A 20,637-nucleotide genomic window follows, 5' to 3' on the forward strand; every position below is an offset into this window, starting at 1 on the left:
GGTGCTGGGACGGAAATGGCGGCACAGCAGAAGGAGTCGGGCCGCGGCTCCCCGGTCCCAGGGCGATGTGCCTACTTCTTGGAGAGGAAGAAGCGCTTCTGCAAGATGATCCCGGCTCCTGGGAGGCGCTTTTGCGGAGAGCATGGGCAGCAGGAGGTACCGGGCCTTGCCGGGCGGAGCAGCAGGCCCCCTTCTCCTACGAGGGAAGATGGGCTCCAGGGGTCAGGGGAGCCCTAGGTTCCCTAGGAGGGGTTGGCACAGGTGGGAAGCCCTGGCGGCACCCCGGGGGCCGAGTTGGCCCCGCAGCACGGGCAGGAGAGGCAGCGTCTGCGCCTTCCTCTGAGGCCTGAAGGTGCCAAGGCCATCAGTTCAGCCCAGCAGTAACACTGCCATTACGTTATAGGTTTATTCTTTTAGGATCCATTTAAGTATTAAATTCTTGTCTCAGTTTCTCCATTCCGGTTAACCCACCTACCTCAGAATAGATGTTTTATGAAACTCATATGTCCCTTAACAGCTTTTGTAAAACAGGAATACTGAATGCATGCGGAAGTGTTGTCTAAAGCTTTTCTTTTCTGACTAGGAAGAAAATGACAGAAAAAGAATTCCGTGTCCTCTTGATCCAAAACAGTATGTTTTTCCCATTCTTTTCCATGCTTTTCCTATTCTTTGTCAGAGTTCACATGATAAATGCTGTTACTTACTTTTCTTTCCATTTGGATTTTAGCACTGTATATGAAGACCAACTACAAAAACATTTAAAAAAATGTAATTCAAGAGAGAAGCCAAAGCCAGTAAGTGCAGTGTAAATTCAGCACTACTTCCTCTCATATTTGAGACCCTAAACATTAAGCTCTGCAGAGAATTTACTGTGCTGACAGCAGCTGTGAACTGGAGGACAGCAGTCTTAGCAAGCACTACAGTAAGGACAGTATGGAAGCTGAATAAGTACTTGCTGAAATGGAATTCACATTCCACTCTCCTCATCTTGTGTGTCCCATCTCACTGTAGTTCAGTACAACTTTTCAGTAGTTCTCTTAGTTACAAATGAAAATGCTGAATTAATTTTTCTCAAAAACGTTCTCTAAGAACAGTCTCTCACAATGCCATTCATTTTAGAGGCTTGGTGAGAGATTGTCCTTGGAAAGCAAAACTAGCAGGGAGGCTCTAGGCATTTTCCTGCCTCTGGCAGCCTGCTGCCGTAGCCAACTGCCTGCTTCACTCAAGCTAGCAGTGAATTATGGAAAGCTAGGCTGACAGTTGCAGCCAGTGCTGAGGGAAGGAATAGAATGTACGTCTCAACAGCTGTTTCAAGAAAACAGAAGATGGCTTCTTTATTGTTTGCCTTTCTGCGCCTTTAGTATTGCACCTTTAGTATTACCTGGGAAACCTTAAAATGGTCTCTGGAATCAGTCTAGTAAGCATTGACAGCTTAACTCTTATGAACATGTTCAATCTTGTCAAAATGTGTCAGAACAGTCATTTCTGCTGGGGATTCAGGATCAGACTGTAGGAAAAAATATTACTTGGAATATCTTATTTTGCAGTGGATTCCTATTGCTATGTACCTTATGATAAAAACACTGAAGAATTTAGCTTCTTCCTTCCTGGTTATTAACAGAATCAGATTTCTTTTCTTTTGATTTTTAAAGGTCTACTTTGTTCAAGATATTAATGCAGGTGTAAAAGATGTAGCAGAAATACCAGAAAAACAAGTGAGTACATTTATTTGTTCTAAAGCTCAGTCCCTACATAACATGTTGCAATTTATCATATGACTAAAGAACTAGCAAAAATAAAAAGCTCTTGTATTTATGGGTGGTGCTTTTTTTTCCTTAAAAAGGTACCCATCTCCTCTCTATCCAAAGAAGAGCTGGATAACTTAATTATCAAGTTGAAAAAAGCAAGTAATGGTGAGTTTACTTAATACTGAAAATAAGATGTTTTAAATTGAATTTATTAAATATTTCATTGTTATTTTTGTTGTTAGATATCTGTGAAAATGTGTGATATTTGGCACTAAACACATCTGAAGTAATTATCATCAAGATGTAGGCAATTCTCCAATAGCTAAATTTTACTCAGAAGAATGAACTAGATTGAGAGAATGATAAAACACTGATCTTTTGTTCATATAGCTACTTTCCCTTCCTTTTGTGTTTTTTGTTTCCCACTCAGATATCACTACAGAAAACAATGCAGCTCTGTTATAAACGTGATAATAGATTTATGCTCCCAAGAGACTATTTTGCTAGTGCTACAAATTGAGCTCATGTTTAACTATTGTAATGTGTGTGTTACAAAACCAGAAACTCTTGAAACTGGAAACCTATACCTAAAAGTTTTGCATTTGCATGCAGGTCTGGAACTTCGCCTTAAGGAACAAATACTGTCCCACCAGGCTTTACAAGAAGCCCTAAATGACCCAAAGAATGGGGAATCTGCTTTCAAACACTTGAAACAACAGGTATAGTCACTGCTTTACTAATAGCTATAGATGTTTTTAAACATGTGAAATTCTGCTGCTGTAAATTTGAGAGACTGTGCGTGCATAATGCTAGTCACTTCATACAGAGGAAATCTGATATGCTCTATAACTATGCTTTTCAAATAATAGCATATATATAATCTTTGAATGGCTGCTTTGTTATGTGTTAGTAACAAAAGTTTATTAGGATACTCAAATAAATTACAAGTTGTTTGGTGGTGTTCTGAATTTTTACTTATTCTTATTTTATATTAACTCATAATAAATCTGAGCTACAAAAGGTAAAATGCCGTATTTGCTAAGAAGTAAAAGGAATTTTTTACTTTTTCTGTAAGAGCTGGTCCTGCATTTCCTGGTTGTGTAACAGATGCGTAAAAAGGATTGGAGAGCCTGAGTTTACCTTCTGCCTTTTTAATGTATATTGAACAGCAGGAATTTTAAGAGAGATGGATTGCATATTGTAGCAAAATAGAAAGTTTTGGAAATAAATTTTTAAAAGTGAGAAATGTCTGTTTTCTGTACTTTCTTCCCGTGCTCTACTTTCCTTTCCTATGTATTACAAACTAATGTAGCTGCAGCAGAGAGAGGGCTCTGCAGGCACTGATGCTTCACAGAAAATCCAGTACAGTACCCATATTTTGGATGGTTACTTCAAGAATCAGCAGAGAACAATATTATAATGTGTACCTGATCCCAAAAATCCATTCCAAAAACTTCTGGGTGGAGTTCTGTGAGCAGTGGAAGAAGGGCAGGGTGATGCTGACTAGCCAGAATTTATAGTCCCCTTTTCTCTGTACACACAAGATCTTTTCCCTAATCCCTCATGGAAGGGAAGACTTGAAAAAGTCTTCTGCAGTTTGGTGAAGTAATCATTTTTCTATCGGGCATTACAATACACAATGTATATATTTGCTTGGGTCATAAGTAATCTTTTGATGTTTGTAGGCTTCTATTTTAGGTAACATGGAAAAACTACATTTACTTGGTCCAGGAAGATGTTTTGTTGAGTTTGGAGCTGGGCGAGGAAAGCTGTCTCATTGGGTTGATGTTGCCTTACAGAATGTTGAAAATGTTCAGTTTTTGCTTGTGGAAAGGGCAACTACAAGATTCAAGGTAAGAGAAGATACTGTCACATTAGCAGAGTATAATTTTTAAACTGTTGTCATTGAAGCTGTTAGTATTGCTTTTTATCTTCAAAAATAACATAAAGCCTTTGAAATGGTAAAAGTTTTGGAAGTCTGCCTACATTCCATCCTTTGCCGATAGCAAATTTATGAGGAAAAAATCCTGGTGTCTAATGTTGGAAATGTTGACAGGAAAAAAGTCCAGCGTTAATATGTGGAGCAAAATTATAGTTATTAGTGGCCAGCCCTCCTTAATGATCTTGTTCTGTTTACACAGGTGGATGGAAAACATAAAAGGAGAGATTCTGTATTTGAAAGGCTTCAAGTTGATATTCAGCACTTATGTTTAAGTAAGTTCCTTCTTGGCTTGTGTAATTCTGAAATAGAGGCTTAATTTTAGATTTTGAATACTGGAATTTGAGTCAATTTGTACATAGCATGTTTAAATGTACTTGGTTTTGGAGATTATTGTCGGACATGTTAATGCTGTGTGTATATATATATACACACACATATATATATTAAATGGGGATTTAAAATTTTCTGCTTTTTATACACTTATAGGACATCATTATAGGTAAGAAATACCAAAACAAAAACATTTTGAAGGTTTTTTAGAACTTGCAGGATTAAACACCTTTGCATTGTTTGTTTTAGGTGTGTGGAATGAAGCAAGTCACGCATATCATTGATATGCTATGTGTATCAATACTATAGAACTTGTGGGAACACCTGTCATCAGGAGATGCATTAGTCACATTTACATTTCATACGCAGTATAGAAAAGCTGAAATGGTTAAATAGATAAATGTTAACTATCTTAGCATAAATGCAAAATCCTGTATTTGTAATACTTCATTTTAATAAAGACAAAGTATTTATATTACTATTTAGCTGGACATAATCTCTGGCCCACAGACAATTCTGTTAAGGAAAATCAGTCCAGTGTTCTCTGGTAATCATTTTACTGCTATATAGTAGTGTTGCTGCTCAGAAACAAAATCGTGTTGCTTCATAACAGCATTAAAATTTATTCTTTGCCTTTGGACAAGGTTGAGTTTTTTGAGAAAAAGAAGAATATGCTTCTCAGCCACAGCATCAGACTGTCTTAATTTGTTTTAGAAAAAGAAACTTTCCTTTTAATAGCTTAGAATTGTATGTACAGACCACTGTATTTTTAGTAGTGGTAAACATTTCTTTCTTTTTTAAAGTGTGCTGAAATTATCTTATCCAGAAAAAATACTGCCCCAACTATAATAATAGAGATTCTGGGGTTATTACAGATTGTGTGTGTTTATTTTCTTTTTTCTCTTTTTCCCCCTCCAGATAAGGTACCTATTCTGGAGGAGAAAAAACTACCAGTGGTAGGAATTGGGAAGCATTTGTGTGGTGCTGCGACAGGTACGAATTATATGTGTGTTAACTGCAGAAAGTTAGGATACTAAATCTTACAATCTGAATGGACTGATCTTCCAAACTGTCCTTTTAAGCTTTTCTTGCTCTCTTATATTTTTTCTAAATTTGTATTGGCTGTCTGAATATGTATCCCAAGCAAACAAATGAGAAGAATGTGTTTCTGTCCTGATAATTTTCAGTTAATACACTTTTTCTAATGTTATATGTCTACTAAGTAGAGAAAGACATCTCAAATATGACACCTATATAGGTACTGTTAAAAGATGACACAGTTAAGCATTTAAGAAGTACATGTACATATTAAATAGATTGTGTCCTAGATATCAAACTTCTAGAGGAAGTACTTGCATGTTTTACAGGGAGGAGGTCCTCCTACAATATGCCAGTTTGTTAACCAAAGTATTTCAAATTCACTTGTGTAGAACAAATATTCAAGAGGATAAGCCCTTAGTAGCTCCAGAGTTCTCAATATTCATTTAGCATTTAGGGTTTTCATGTTTTCAAAGCATGCTTGTCATTTTTAGTTACCCTCAAAATTGCTTTTTGGCTTAGTTTGTGATGTACACTTTTATTATTCTTTGTGGGAAATACATTCCCAACCATGATACAGCCTGTATAAATAAGGGCATGGTGTTCATCACTATTTTTGGGTGGGGGGTATATATATTTTTTTTTTTTTTTTTTCCCCCCCCCAGATCTTGCTTTGAGATGCTTGGCTGAAAGTTACACAACTTGCTGTGATGGAGAAAATGAAGAGCCTGCACCAAAACGCTCTAGGAATCATAAAACAGAGTTGGCTTCTAACAATTCTGCTGATAATGAAAGCAACAAAGGTGACTGTAAGCCTGTAGCTGGAATTGTTATTGCACTGTGCTGCCATCACAAGTGTGACTGGACACATTATGTAGGCAGAGAGTTCTTTAAATCAGTAGGACTTGGACCAGTAGAATTTAATTATTTTCAGAGAATGAGTAGCTGGGCCACTTGTGGCATGCGAGAAACCACAACCAAAGCCTCTACAAGTGAAGATCCAACTAATGACACAGAAGAACATGAGCAAGCATTCAGCAAGACAGAGAGTGGTTCTGATACTTTACAGGGGTATGTAATTTTTTTTTTCTAGCAAATGGGCTCCTGCAGAAAAGCAAAATTATGTATAGAGGTATATGAAATTGGTTTGGGTCCTCAAAATGATTCATTTATCGAACATTTTAATTACTAAATTTATAAAAATATTTTACTTTAAAAATACAATTTTTCATGGACATACATTTGAAGATATTTAAACAGTCATCATGCTTGCCTGAATTGAAATGAACTTAGTGATTTCAGTAGTTTTTCTAAGCTTAATTACTAATGTTATTTAACAAAAGTATTATTCTGACATATGTTGTTTGTTCTTTTCCACCTTTTTATGAAACTAGGATACTTACTGTTGAAGAACGAAAGGAGATAGGTTGGCTCTGTAAACTGCTGATTGATCATGGACGGATCGAATATTTACAACAACAAGGATACAAGGCTGCACTACAGTATTATACAGAGTTTGCTGTGTCCTTGGAGAATGTCCTGTTGACAGCTGTCCCGAGTCCATCTTTGATACCAGAGTCAACGACATGACAGGAGATATATTTGGAATTGGTAGGAAAAAAACCTATAAAACTTATCTGGATTTTTTAAAAAGACAATTAATTGCTTACAAAAAAACTGTTTTAGCCTTTCCTGTACCCAGGAAAAGGTCTTATATTTCCCAGTTTCACTGGGAATTACAAATATGCAAACCAGTTCTCATCAGTGGAAAAATAAAATCCCTAAGAATATTTGAAACCTGTTGTACACCTCTTTGTTAGGAAGAAGTATACTTGATATTTTCTTCCATTCACAGTTACATTCTTTATTCATTAGCATTTATGATAGGAGAAGGACCAGAAGTACAACTTTCCAGATTTCCTGAAAGACAATGGGTTAAAATAAGAGAAATTAACATACTTTATTTTCACTTTGAAGTTCAGGATAGCTTTGTATTTCCTCTTAAATTATTTAAGTAGGCCTAGGTACTTTAATCAGCCCATGCTGCTAGGGGAATCTGTTAAAGAAGAAAACTTATTTGTAAACTGTCATCTTGATATATTTTTGTTAATTTGATTATTCTTTCATGAAATATTGACAAGAAAAAAGCTGGCTTAGTGTTCTAAATCAAGAGCATTTCAGTCATTCATTTTTTAAGCTTTCACAATATATAGAATGAAGATCAGAGAGAACATTTTGTATCTGCAATGAATTAAGTTTTCTCTGCAAGTAACAGCTGCCACCTGCACATCTGTTCAAAAGTGTTTATTTTGGTCTCTTACTGCAACCTGTAAGCTTTGAGACTACTAACAGCATTTTTTTGTCATAGTGATCTAGAAATGGGATGAAATTGTGGGGGTGTTTTGTTTAGGTGACTGGGGTTTGTGTCAGGGAAAGCAAATTGTGAGAAACATCTGTTTATCAGGTGTTGATAATTCATTGCTAAAAAATGTTGTATGTTGGGAACATAGGCATCTCTCCCTTACATCCTTCTTTGGTAGTCCCCATCTGGACAACATCCAAAAATAGGGAAAGTTGAGCTTCATGAGACACACAGTGCTGGAAGACCCACACTATGTAAACTCTGATTAAATTGGAAATACAAGAGACAGTCATCAACTTCCAGTTTTCCAGGCTGTAGGTAATTCAGGCACATTTATTCCAATATTCCATGGTTCCAGTATGTTCCTACTAGAATATATGCTGTTCATGTGAAGACCTACTGTGCCAACTCCTGATAAAAGTGCCCCTGCCCTCAGTAAAAAGCTGTTTACAGATTTTTGGAAAATCTTAATTTATTAAGAAGATTATTCATGTTTCATTTGTATATGTATCCTAGCTTTCTTTTATCCAGTTTATCCTTCCCTTCCTCACTGCATTCCAGAGAGATTAGAATTAATTAAAAAAGCCATACCTGTTTTCTTGAGTGACTCCTGGATATACATGTGCATGAATTCAATGCCGAACATTTCCTGTTGCTCCTCCTCTTCTGTATTCTCACATGGAGGGAGTGTTACCTCTAACTCCAGTGGGTTGTCTCTAAAGTTGACAAATCTGACAGTTCACCAGAAAAGGTTACTCTTGCAATAGGTTTTGTTCAGAGAGAACAACTCTTTTGAAACTGAATTAAGATTCCTCAAACAGTGTTTTGAGCAAAATAAAATAAGTTTTTTCTGATACTAAATCCACCACTATATTAGTAGTATTAAGTAAGCTAAGCTAAGACGCCACCTTATAATAACAGTAGCTGATTGTAGTGGGAGAAAACATTGCAGTCCTCATCATTTTGTCTTCAGGTTTTCACCACAGTGTCAGCCTTATTGAGCTTCCACAAACAGAGGAGTGGATGAGAACAAGAGTGCAAATGCCTGCATCCTCCCAACTTTACAAGGCAACAGCCAGCCCTGTCTCCCTCTGTTCTTGGTCCATCCCTGGGCCTACACTTGTATATATTTGTTTAAAGAGGTGCTGCTTCTTCCAAAATATCTGCAAACAAGAATTGTCTTACTGGGTTAGACGTGGTTTGTTTAGACTAGCATTCCTTCTCTAAAATGGCCAGCACCCAGTAATTCAAATGAAAATGCAAACAACAGGAAAGTTTCTGTCACAGTATACAAAATAATATTTCCAATTCTACCAATTAAAAATCTACATCCATTCTCTCTTATTTTTCATATCAAGTACAGGAGAGTTTCATCCATATCCTTATGCCTAATCCTTTTTGTTTAATTCTGAATGCTTGACTTTTCAATGCCAAAGTTCTACTTTTTGTCATTTTTATGCTTACATATTTTTCCTCCTAGCTCTTGGCTTTAGTGATTGATATCAAAGGCCAATTAGAAGTGAGCATTTGAACCCTTGAGAAATGAGAAAATGTATTACACTCTCCTTTTACATTTGGGACTGTAACTATCGTAGCTTACTTCTTTAAATGAGTTGTGCTACACAAAGCTTTAATGACCAGATCTTCAACTCTTGTGAACCTGTGTAATTATACTGATTTATATGGCATTGTGTCCATCTGTACAACTATGGATGTTCCTTTTCCACTTCCTTAGCATCACTCTATGATATACAACTCAAAGGAGGCTTTAAAACTTATCTTTTAGTATTTTTATTTTTATTTATATTGCTTTTTCTTACCTCAGATTTGTCATGTCCTTCATACAAGCTGGAATATCCTTAAGTTTGTTGTTGCTAAGAACAAGAGTACTAAGATTTTTCATATTACAAATGGTTTCTGGCAAAGAGTTTATCTCATTCCTTTGGAGCCACAAAGTGTGGAGATTTTCCATTCTGTAAAATAGGTATTTGTGCAATCAATCAAGATTTAGAAAATTGATCTTATCAATCATTAATATAAAATAGATTCCTTTATTTATTTATTCATTCAGTATATAATTGATGCATTTTTACAGTCACAGAAAGGACTCGCGTAAAGAATACAACAATTCTCAAACCCCATATCCAAGATAATCACCTAACCTCTAATCGAAAATGTCATTAGCAAGAAATATTTAACTTGATACTGAATTCATTGTTTATTGAATGGATTATTCCAGCTCATCCAAAATATCATATTAGGGCTGATAAGTTTGCAGTGAGGTTAACAGTAAAATAATCTTTTGAAGTAGGATTTAATAATTACAATTTCAATGCAATGGAATTGAGACTAAGATGTGAGCTTTGACATTTATTTACCTGTCAATTGCATCAGGAAGCTCCTGGAGTTTATTTCCCCCCATATCTAACCATTCTAGATTCGGCATGTTGAGAAGAGCTGAAGGGATGGTAGTGAACTGATTCATGCACAAATCTATGTGTGAAAGCTTCTTTAAATCACTGAGCTGAAAAGAGGGAGATTTAATGCAAGTTTGTATAGCTGCTTCATTACAGCAGTGCTGTAATAATGTTGACTGAAAAAAAAAAACAATTTAAAGACATTACAACACATTTTGGAGTTAGTAAACACAGAATGGTTTCTGAGTTACATTAGCTGATATTACCTAACAATTACAGTTCTCACCTGGAAGGTAGGTAGGTTTGAAACTGATTGGGCAGAAGAACTTTATCTCCCACTGGGTAGTGAATGCCCTAACTGCTGAGAAGCTGAATGCCATGACTACAATGCAGATATACCCCAAGCCTCGAGAAGAAAAGGAATTTTAAAGACACCACTGTCCTTAGGATTTCGTACTCAGTGGTGCTTCTCCATGCAATATGCCATTTTTCATTAGTCAAATATTTTAATTTTTATGGATCAAATTGCATGGACTGTATTTAGAGTGAACCTAGACACTTTCCCCATTGTGAAGTCAACTACTATGGCAAGACATTCTAAAAATTAAACATAGCATCATTCAGTATTGCAACACCTAAGTCCTTTGGTGAATCATGCCTTCAGGTGCTTTTACAATGTTCAAGTGATGCAAAGATATTTTATTGCAGATCTGGTCCAATTGTCTAAACACTGAATGGCAATCAAGTACATATAACCAAAGCTTCACGGTGTTCACATCACCATAGTCACAACGGGACAGAACTATGTATTTGCTATGAGCTGTTAATTTAACAGCTATCACTCTACATTACACCATGTAACCTGTATCCACATAAATTTTGTAAATTCTGGATTCTGATTAACAATGTATATTTTCATTTGAAGATTTGTTGTTAGGTATTACTGTTTGGATTCACTCAATTTTGCAAGGCACTGATTGTTGTCAACTATTGCCACTACTGTTTTTTTAAATAAATTAAAACAAGTAAATACAGTTATGTAAATACAAGATGACATACTTGTCATCTCTATCTAAGAGACTAATACTTAGAGATGCAGGTCTCTCACATTTAGGTCAGTCCAAATTAAAGCTCAATAGTAGGAAGGCAGTTGTTTTTATTCTCTCTTAATTGCTTTCAGCATCTCAGAACAACATTCATTCAACTCTTTCCGCATAGGCAGTTGTATAAAGCACAAAAACCCTTTTCATAGCTAGCAGCTCTGGTAAAGATGTTTACAGTTGTGTCCTGGCATACGGGATGAATTTGTATTCTCAACCATACAAGGGAATTTCTCTGTGCTAAGGCGTCAGATCCTCAGTGGGGTAAATCAGTGAAGACCTTCAGCATAAACAAATTTACATCGCTGTCCTATATGTGCTACCAAGTCAAATAAAGATTGGCTCCTTCAACTACTCAGGTATATGTATAGCCTTATCATGTGCTTTCAGTTTGACTAGTCATATAAATATTGTTCACCTATGTGTTTCTGTGGAGTAGTTGTGAAATTAGAATATCAAAGCAAATCTGAAAACATGGAATGCAACGTTTAATGATAATTGGTTTTGGATACATTCAAAGTACGCATTAAAACTAAACAAAAGAGTCTGTCAAAACCTGAGGAGGAAGATCACAGATACTCCTGTTGACAGCCAGTTCCAATCTTTCCAGACTAACACAGTTACTTATTTCCTTAGGAACAGACTTTATTCTATTGTAACTGAGAAGCAGCTCTTGGAGGCTAGTCAGCTGGCCTGCGGAGAGCACAAATGAGAAATTATAAATGTTTACATTCATTCTATTTGAAATACAATATTACTTGTTTTGTGTTATCCTTATACAAGTGCTCTGTGTTCTCACTAAAAAAAAAAAAAGATTCACTGAAATTCAAATAGTAGGACTTTCAGGACTCTTTAGTACAGAACTGCACTCTAGTTGAGTGCTACAAAAAAACCCCAAAAACTCAAAAAAACCTTATGAACATAAACTGCTCATGCTGTGGACTCAGAACATTAAGCCTGTTTTTCAATATCGCTTTTCTAGCTGCATTCTGATGTCTAGTATCTGCTGTGCTTACAAGCTTTTTTCTCACGGGGAGCTTTCATAAAGATACGTCTCCTCCATCTGGCCTTTTTTTTTAATTTATAGGGAATCCATGGCTTTAAGATCTCTGTCTCACAGTCAGATTTAAATCGTCTGTTTTCTAACTACCCAATAGGATTGTTAGATAGGCAAAGTGTACAAAAATGGCATGTTTGTGTAAGATTAATTTTCTTAGAAAAGCAGCTTAAAAGAAAGCACAGCTCACCAATTTCTTTAGGTATGCTTTCAATTGAGTTCCGGGATAGATCCAGAACAAGAAGATTGTGAAATCTTCCAATGAACTGAGGAATTTTCTGCAAACTAGTCCTGTGAAGCTGCCATTCCTGGAGATGGACTAGTTTCAATAAGCACGAAGGTAGTGTCTAAAACAAGAAATAGGAACCAGAAGAAATTCAATTAGTATACAACAATACAGGCTTAGGTAGAAGTTTTATTTGAAACAGTAACAGTCTTGTAATTAAAAAAGAAAAAAAGAAGGGAAAAAAAAAGAAATCTTTCTTTCTTCTCCAGCTATACTGTAACATCCCAAAATGAACACCACCAATGCAGGTCATTCTGACCACAGATTTAACCTGCCTACTTTTTGCTCCCAGGATTTAGATATCTGCACTACTGTCATTGCTTAAAAAGCCTCGGGCTTGCTTTTGTTTGTTTCTTTTTTTTTTAAATAAAGCCAATATAACTGAAGATGAAACTGCTCTAAATAGCTTTTTGCATTTAAATGGTGATCTAAATTGTATTTCCTATTCTGTTAAGAAAAACAGTGAGCATCTCGGAGCAGAAGAGCTGAGGGACAGAAAAACTACAATGTCTGTATGCCGAGTTCTGAACAAGGAACACTGGCCTATGGGCCACCAAAGTATTGCTGGGTGTGGCTGTCAGTCTCTGGTCTCGACATGGTCTAATTCTCATTACTTCGTAGGAACTGGCATCTGTATTTCTGTGTAGCTCTGAACAGACTGTTAGCTTCCACTCTGTTGTTGATTTCACAGTTAGCTGCTTCCCCCCATGCATTAGAAACAAGAATAATAGTATTCTGAGAATCTACTGGCTCATTCTCACTCTCAGAAAGAGAAAGTAAACAACAGTAAGAAACATTTTCATGCACCTAAACACAGAGGGTTTTCACCTTGATATATTTCAGTAGTTCTGGTGTGTTAATGTTAAATGAGGATTTATGTAATTAAACTCATAATTTGCAGTGTAAATAATTTCTAATGCAGAAAAGCCTTTTGGGCTATATTTTTGCAGAGTAATGGTTAATATTCAGGACTAAAAAAAATCAGCTTGCTTTTACACCGTCACAACAGTGTGTCTCAATTCATTGTTAGCAAAGCACACAGTGAGCACTTCAAGGATTAAAAATAGTGCAACTGTGAGTATGAAGTTGTATATAGTAATTTTCTAATGTGTCAGTCATTCAACTCAAGCAACATTCATTCCTGTCAATGCTACCTTCCATTCTTCTTCCTCTATCCTTAAAATCGCTCTTCCATCTTCATTAATAACTTTTTCTTTGAGCTTTGCTAAAGCAGCTCTCTCCTCCCAGACAAGTAGTAGCCTACAAGGAAAAGAAGATCTGTCAGTGGTGCAACAATGAATACAGGCAATAATTACTATCCATTCTATTTTCTGGAACAAAGAGATAGTAGCCTTTTTGGATGTCAAACAACATTTATTATATCTGGATGCTAAATATACTATAAATTTGAGGGAAGACAAGAACATAAAGTAATGTTTGGCTGAGGTAATTTGTAGAAATTCTATTTTACAGTACTTCAAATTTACAGTCAGAAGGAAGATGTAACTTAATTCACTTTCATCATGTTGCAGCAGGGCAACAGAATATAAAGTCATGTGAAATTAAGTTCCAAAGCCATTAATTGTGAAGCAGTCTCCTAAAAAGCAAGCCTTCAGTTCCACCAAATGTAAGTGCAATCAAAACAGGTCAATCAGCTAGGGATTCTTTTAGCTTGATTTCCAAAGGGGACTTAAACAAGAAGTATGAAAATGAGACATTCTCTCTCTTTCTGCTTTTTTCCATTAGTTACTTTTGAATTTGTTATTTCATTTCAAACACATCTGACAAATTAGGAAGGATTCCAAAATTAGAATGCTAAATTTCTTCACATTTCATGAAATTGCTGGCCAGACAGAAGACCAAGTGACCCTGTTAATGCCTCCATTGAGAAGAAAGCATAACAAATTAAATCGCCACTGGTTAGAATATCCACACAGGAGAGGATTTTAATATCTGAATTTAGGGGATTTAGTATATATGCTAGTATTTTTATCACAGAACACAATTCTTGGTTTGACCTGACCATATTGCTAGATTCTAACCAGTGGGAATTCTGCTGGAGTAATGACTAAAGAATTAGACTCTGGATGAGTTTGAAAAGACTGATTATAGTTTTCTGAAATGTAACATATAGTCTAGCTTTTCACATGCTTTAAGATCTACAATTTACCTACCTTCCTGCAGACCTCTGTCTGAATTCCTTTTCTTTCTGTAATTCTTCATTTATCTTGTGTATTCTTACTTCCCAAAGTGTCTTCACAGCAGTGAATGTTCCAATGCAAACTGCAGTTTCAGTCATGATCCTTACATGTTCAGATTCAGTCACAGGAATCTGACTGTGAATTTCAGGCTCAATGCATCAGCGCATGTATCAGCTACCAGATGGGGACAGTGATGTGAAAACTAAAATACTGCAATACCCACTCGATTATATTATTAAATTTAGTTAATGTATAGAACTGACAGAATTTTACCAACTGCTTTATCTTTATAAAAATAGGTAATTGCACCTAGTTGAATTTTCCTATAATAAGAAATGGTGTTCTTGCAATGTCTCTGCATTCTTAGTCAGTGAACAACTGCTTCTCCCAGTTCCTTCCAATGGTAGGCTGAGAGCTGATCATAATTATTAAAAGCAGATATGAGCATTCATTCCCCTCCCAGGAAGAAATTAAGCTGTTACCTGCAATTTAAGGCAGTCACATGCTGGTAGCTGCATCCTGGCAGCTACCTGATATAAATACTTGTAACTAAAGGCACTTTAGTGCCTCTTGCACTTTAGAGAAACTGAACTGTTGCTGGAAATAAATTAATATACTTTATTTGCATTCATTTTCTTCATAGTTTAACTCATTATAATATATTTTATAGTTAGTAATGCATTACCTTTAAGAAAAGGCTTTTTAAATTCTTCAGATCTCTCTTTGAATCTTCTCGTAGCCCTACTGAATGTCAGGATCCGTATTTAAAAAAAAATTCAGCCTAAAGTTTTGAAGTCATCTATTCCTTAGTGAGATAATTAATACATATTTTCCTGAAGAGCAGCAAAGTAGGATACTCAGTCATCCTAATCAGCGTATCCCTCTAAAAAGCATTCTTATTGCCATTATTGTAGTCATTTGGGGAAGGGTTTTTTTTAAAATAAACTGGAGCCAAGATATTGATATTCAGATAAGCTTGGAGGGCTAAACTTCATGCCAACAGCAGTGTACTCTGAACACTGATGATTTGAATGCTCCCTTTCAAACGTTTTACTAATACTTGCAGTAAGAAAAACGTCTTACATATCCATTCAAACTAAAAAAGTAAGGATAAGTTTCTTCCAAACAAGCAGGTAAATAACAACAAAAGTGGAATTTCAGGTCTTTTCATACATATATGTACCTACAATAATTGCTGCAGCTCTGTCTTTTAGAGCAATCTTTTATATCATATTTATTCCATTATAATTTTGTGTGGCATGGATACACCACAATTGCTTAGTGAACATTTTTGTGTTCAAACTGTCAATCATTCTATTTTATGTTTACCGTGTCTTTTGCTAACATAGTAATTTGTAAAGCCTGATTATACTGAAAACACTTACTTAAAAACGTATAGGCAAGCAAATAATAAGAAGTATAAATTGTCAGGATTGCTTCCTGTTGTAAAGACAGGATAAAATCAAATTATAATGCTTGAATAAAGAAGAATCTGGTCCAATACTTTAATATTAAGGATTCTTAACTGTTCTTTGTTAAGGAAAAATGGCAGGATTTGACAGGTGATGCAAATGTCAACCACAGCGTGGCACAATGCAGTCTGGTATTTGGGTTCCTAAAAAGGGATTGAATTTTTTCCTGTAAAGAGAGGATTGTATCCTCTTTCCCTCCCCCACATAAATGTGATCACATTTACTAGTTTGAAGGATTAACTTCTCTTTCAGTGGTCCTCATAGTGGTCCTCATATTTCCCTTTTCTCATCCCCATATGCAACAGTAATGACTAAGACATTGTTTGAGGTTTTTTGCTCTGATTAGTGGTTACAATTTAAATTGCCTTATTTTTCAGGATTAAACTTCTACTGAGATCAAGTGATTTACCTGATCATTTCTTATTGCTTAGAGACTTCTTTTTGAACTATAAGCCTTTTTAGGTAGAAAACTAGAAATCTTTTTATATAAATTGTGCAGAAGAGAGACATTGCGGTGCAAATCTCTAATGAGATATTTGTTAATACTTGTACTACTAAAACCAGTATCAGATTATACAGTCAAAACAATACTTATTTTTAGTAAAGCATACACTGGGCAACTCTCTTGTGCTGTGGAAAGCATATTATTCAATAAACATTGCTTTAGAACCATGAAATATTAAAGAGGGCCTAAGTATATGACTTTGTTTTCAAGGAGATTTAATTATATAACAGCACTACCATCAAAACCTTCTTGTTCTTAGATGTCATTATTTGTCAGGAAAATAAAAACCATAATAATGATGCCATCACGGCCACAATTCAGAAGTTAATTCCCAAGCGTGGCTGTAAAGCAACCGCAAATTTACTCCCACGTAATCAGATCTCCCAGCAACTTCACCTCCAAGCATCTGAAAGAGTTTAACAACAACTTACCTCAATTATTTGCTGTTTTCAAGGATTTTCTGTGACTCATTGCTTTCTGGGCAAGAGCAGAGATAAATTACGAATCTTGTCTGTACTATCGAAACCATTTAGAACTCTCAGACTGCAATGCAATGTCACTCTAGTTCTAATTTTAACCTATGCTGAGAATAGAAGGTATCACATGAGGCACTTCTGCAAAACCCCCAAGCATTTACCACTCTCAATGTCTTCCCAGTTTGCTGAATGTGACTGGAGTCCCACAGACTCATGGACTCCCATTAACAAAAGTTATAAAGTGTGAACAAAAAGAACAAAGGAGTACTTGTTATGCTCCACAATGAAAAATAAGCTAGTTTTGAACTCAAAATTACAATTACTTGCTTTACTCTAGTAATGTTTCTCTGCAAGGTAACTGAGCTTTGGAAGTGCGCTTAAACAGCAACACTGACTAATTAGACAAGAAAAAGTATTACATCACTAAGTATTTTACTCATTACTTTTGCCCATGCTGAAGAATTCTCTTGTTGAAGAACTTTAGTGCAAATTATCAAAGAAAAGTAATCTTTATCAGGATGTGCAGAGGGGTTATTACTCACGCCTTTTCATGCTTCCAATCATGAAACATTTTTAACATTCTATTTCTTCAAAGAGCCCTTGGAGAACATAAAAGGAGAACAACGCTGTCAGAATCTTTTTCTTCATCCAAGTGGAAAGAGAGAGAGAGCAATAATCACAAGTCACTATTCGAGACAGAAGCTATAAAACTGGATAATTCTAACCAATTCTTGCACTGGAGTATAAAATGTGAAGATGAAATTTTAAAAATATCATTCATTTGGTTATAACCCTCTTTCAGTAGAAATATTTTTTGCTCATTATTAGCCTTAGATTCTAGTATTACCACATGGAACTTTATAACCAAAAAACCCTCTCCAGTCTGTGACCAACTAACTACCTGAACACCAATACCTGTTTAAAAAGACACTGACTGCTTTAGTTTTCAACCTTCTAAGCCTTTCTTTTTTTTTTTTTTTTTTTTTTTTTTAACTTATGCAAAAGCAAAAATGATCCAACAGGTTCTTTGGTATACGTATTTCTTCTTTCAGTTTTAGTACAGATTCAATCCCCACAGTGCTTTTTAATCAATGTTTTTTCTTGATCTAAAAAAGTCATAACTAAAAACATAATTACTTAATTTCCTCCTCCTTAAAAGAGGCAGATAATTATGAAAAAAAATTAACCTTCCCTTTTATTGGAGTTTTGAGACATAAAGAAATTTCAGGCTTCTTGTGTGAGCAAAATTATTCTGTCTCAAATATTTAAAAATCACTTTATTGCTTTCTATCATACACTTGTATTTCCCCAATTTATTTTCTCCATGGTCATCAGACTAAAAAATATACTATTCAGACTAAGCCCTTACCACAACAATATACTTGAAGGGAAGTAGCCATTAGGCTGTGTTCTCTTGGTAGCCTTGAGTGCAGTAGGTTCTTTAAGATAAGAAGAAATAGAAGTTTGAGTCACCTGTACAGGATTGCCTGCATAAAATTCACAAATAAAAACAATATTACTACAATTCTTTGTGGCTTTAATTTTTTTTTATTAGGAATAAATAAATCTGATAAAAATGAAATAGGTGATAAGCACAATATATTAGTCAAACTTTGCCAGAAATGACCTATATATAAAAGACCCTTATACCACAATAGAAATATAAATAGCACCGTACATGTATGCTCCCATGCTCCCCCCCCTATATTACCATCTTTCCTCTTGCTCAGTCTCAGCATCAAGGATAGCAGAGATTCTACCTCTTGTAGCTTGTGTCTTGCATCTTCACAGCTAAATGCAACAGACAACTTTGGTCTACAATTTTGGAGAATGTGCCTGTAGAGGCAGTTTTTGATATATTTAAAGAAAGGAGCAAATGTCCATTTTGTGCCTCACAAATTAATTTTTAAGGCCATGTAACTGTCTTTTCTTGTCTGTTTACAACTTGTGTTTCTAGAAGTTACTTATATCCAACAGTTTTCTTCATAACTCCTGTTAAATAACCAGTACAGTCCTCATCATTTCTTTAGTTTACCATAAAGCCACATAACTGTCGTCCGTTCTGAAGGCATTAACTTGAACCTATTCATTATGTGCCTCGTATCTGAGTTTAAAAAGTCCTTATCTCACATAGTATTTTTTAAATGTTAATTCTTTGTTGTATCTGATTAATCTGTCAAATTCTAGTATCTGAACATCAATAATACAAGGTGATGCAAGCTTTTAGAACATGTTCTGCTTACCGTCAGGCTTACCCAATGACAGAATAACAAATGAGATCCTCTTTTTTTTTTTTTTCTTTCTTTTTTTTTTTTTCTTTCTTTTTTTTTTTTTTTTTTAACAGACAGATGCTTTCTATAAGAAACAAAAATAACTGGAAATTATTTAAGGACTGCAGCTACTTCCGGCCTATAAAAATACAGGATATTCTAGAGAGTATTAAGGCCCTGATAATTATCAATAAATGTTATCAGTAAGCATTTGAATAAATATGGCCTCTTCATTTATAATTTGATAAAGAGTACCTGTGCAAGTAATTGCCAGGAAAAAGTGGACTAGCAAAAGACTTGAGAAGTTTACTCAGTTAAACAACAAAAAGCTCTCTGGACATCTTACAGCAGAAGCATAAAAGGCATTTTATTTGTATATGATTTTTGCATAACTTCTCTTGGGAATTTGGATATTATTTGTTAAAATAAATTTATGTGTCCAACAAGGAAGAACTATGAGTATTTCCCTTCAAAACAGGTTAATCAGATTACAAATACTGCAGATGTAGATCACTGTCAGTCAGCCACACCAGCCTCACAACCGTATGTATTATAAAAGGCAAAATAATGACATTCCATCACCATATTCAGTCGCACCATGACCTATTAAGTTTGACAGTCTGCTGTAGAAGAAATTACAGCACTACTAATCGAAAGAAGTAACAACTAACTGATAGACTGATATCAGCTGTTGAGAACTTTTAACCACATAAAGTTATTATATAAAGTGAATAGCAAAGGGCACGTGCTAGCAGAGCCAGCTTTTATAATTATTCAGTCTAATCCACAAAGTTTAAAGGCATATTCTAGCCATGGCTTCCTTTATTTAAGGTCTAGCAGCATCGAAGCAGGGTTCTCCAAGTAAGATTTCCACAAGTTAGAAAACCGGGCCATTGTAGCTCCATCAATGATGCGGTGATCAGCTGACCAACTCACATTCATTATCTGTGCTTTAAATACTTCACCCTTTCCATTAAACCGAGGAAGAACCTAAAAATCAGAGGAAGGAAAAAAACAGAAATATTAAATACTTTCATTAACAAATCTGTATTTTTTTCATTGTTAATTTGTTAATCTAAATTTAAACATTTTGCTACATTAGGCAGACAGCAGTAGTGCCATTCAAAAAACAAAGACCTTCCCATTATTGTTTGTGCTGCAGATCAGAATACATTGTAACCATACATAATAAACAGTCATATCCTGTTTCCACCATCATGGAAATACTGAAGTAGTGAAAACCTTTCTTGACTCAAAAGTTTCTTCCTTAATAGTTTATTACATTGTTAGTGCTCAAAGTGACAGTTTCCTTAAAGCATTCCCTAAACAAAAGGCTCATAGGAAGAACACAGAAAAAGTATCTTAAATTAATACTAATTTCATTTCCAGCATTGATCTCAAATGTCTATATTAAAGAATTAAAGCCTGAAATT

General features: G+C 35.3%; 3 protein-coding genes across 9 annotated transcripts in view; 1 reads left to right on the forward strand and 2 right to left on the reverse strand.

Annotated features, from left to right (window-relative positions):
• The window catches only part of TRMT13 (tRNA methyltransferase 13 homolog), a 23,542-nt gene continuing 2,905 nt past the window's right edge, over positions 1-20,637 (forward strand). The window contains exons 1-12 of one of the 5 annotated variants that reach the window (XR_012043421.1): positions 1-156; positions 584-630; positions 728-794; positions 1,653-1,715; positions 1,844-1,913; positions 2,361-2,467; positions 3,434-3,601; positions 3,890-3,962; positions 4,939-5,013; positions 5,724-5,861; positions 5,993-6,129; positions 6,453-6,465. Coding sequence is in view for 4 of the 5 variants with exons in the window: in XM_072867745.1 (XP_072723846.1) it covers positions 16-156; positions 584-630; positions 728-794; positions 1,653-1,715; positions 1,844-1,913; positions 2,361-2,467; positions 3,434-3,601; positions 3,890-3,962; positions 4,939-5,013; positions 5,724-6,129; positions 6,453-6,648 (1,413 nt within the window). In the remaining variant the exon portion in view is untranslated. Of the gene's footprint in view, positions 157-583; positions 631-727; positions 795-1,652; positions 1,716-1,843; positions 1,914-2,360; positions 2,468-3,433; positions 3,602-3,889; positions 3,963-4,938; positions 5,014-5,723; positions 6,130-6,452; positions 6,670-19,278; positions 19,380-20,637 lie in introns of those variants that run through there. The other 4 variants (XM_072867745.1, XM_072867746.1, XM_072867747.1 and 1 more) reach the window with 4 other exon arrangements.
• On the reverse strand, positions 6,848-15,084 carry LRRC39 (leucine rich repeat containing 39). 2 transcript variants are annotated; one of them, XM_072867750.1, is made up of 8 exons: positions 14,455-15,084; positions 13,435-13,540; positions 12,185-12,341; positions 11,494-11,630; positions 9,799-10,013; positions 9,241-9,393; positions 8,012-8,151; positions 6,848-6,978 (listed from the first exon to the last, which is right to left on the reverse strand). In XM_072867750.1, exons 1-8 carry the CDS (start codon positions 14,577-14,579, stop codon positions 6,923-6,925), a joined length of 1,089 nt encoding a protein of 362 aa, XP_072723851.1. In that variant the 5' UTR covers positions 14,580-15,084; the 3' UTR covers positions 6,848-6,922. The 2 variants fall into 2 exon arrangements, with proteins under 2 accessions (XP_072723851.1, XP_072723852.1); XM_072867751.1 differs by having other exon boundaries at positions 9,799-9,944; positions 14,455-14,590.
• DBT (dihydrolipoamide branched chain transacylase E2) overlaps positions 19,343-20,637 on the reverse strand; it is a 14,572-nt gene continuing 13,277 nt past the window's right edge. Inside the window, exon 11 of one of the 2 annotated variants that reach the window (XM_072867741.1) lies at positions 19,343-20,194. In XM_072867741.1, coding sequence (XP_072723842.1) covers positions 20,027-20,194 — 168 coding nt within the window. In that variant the 3' untranslated portion in view covers positions 19,343-20,026. The remainder of the gene's footprint in view (positions 20,195-20,637) is intronic. The other variant, XM_072867742.1, reaches the window with a different exon arrangement.

The sequence above is a fragment of the Ciconia boyciana genome, chromosome 7 (genome assembly GCF_034638445.1).
Source record: "Ciconia boyciana chromosome 7, ASM3463844v1, whole genome shotgun sequence".
In the NCBI taxonomy this organism is placed as follows: Eukaryota; Metazoa; Chordata; class Aves; order Ciconiiformes; family Ciconiidae; genus Ciconia; species Ciconia boyciana.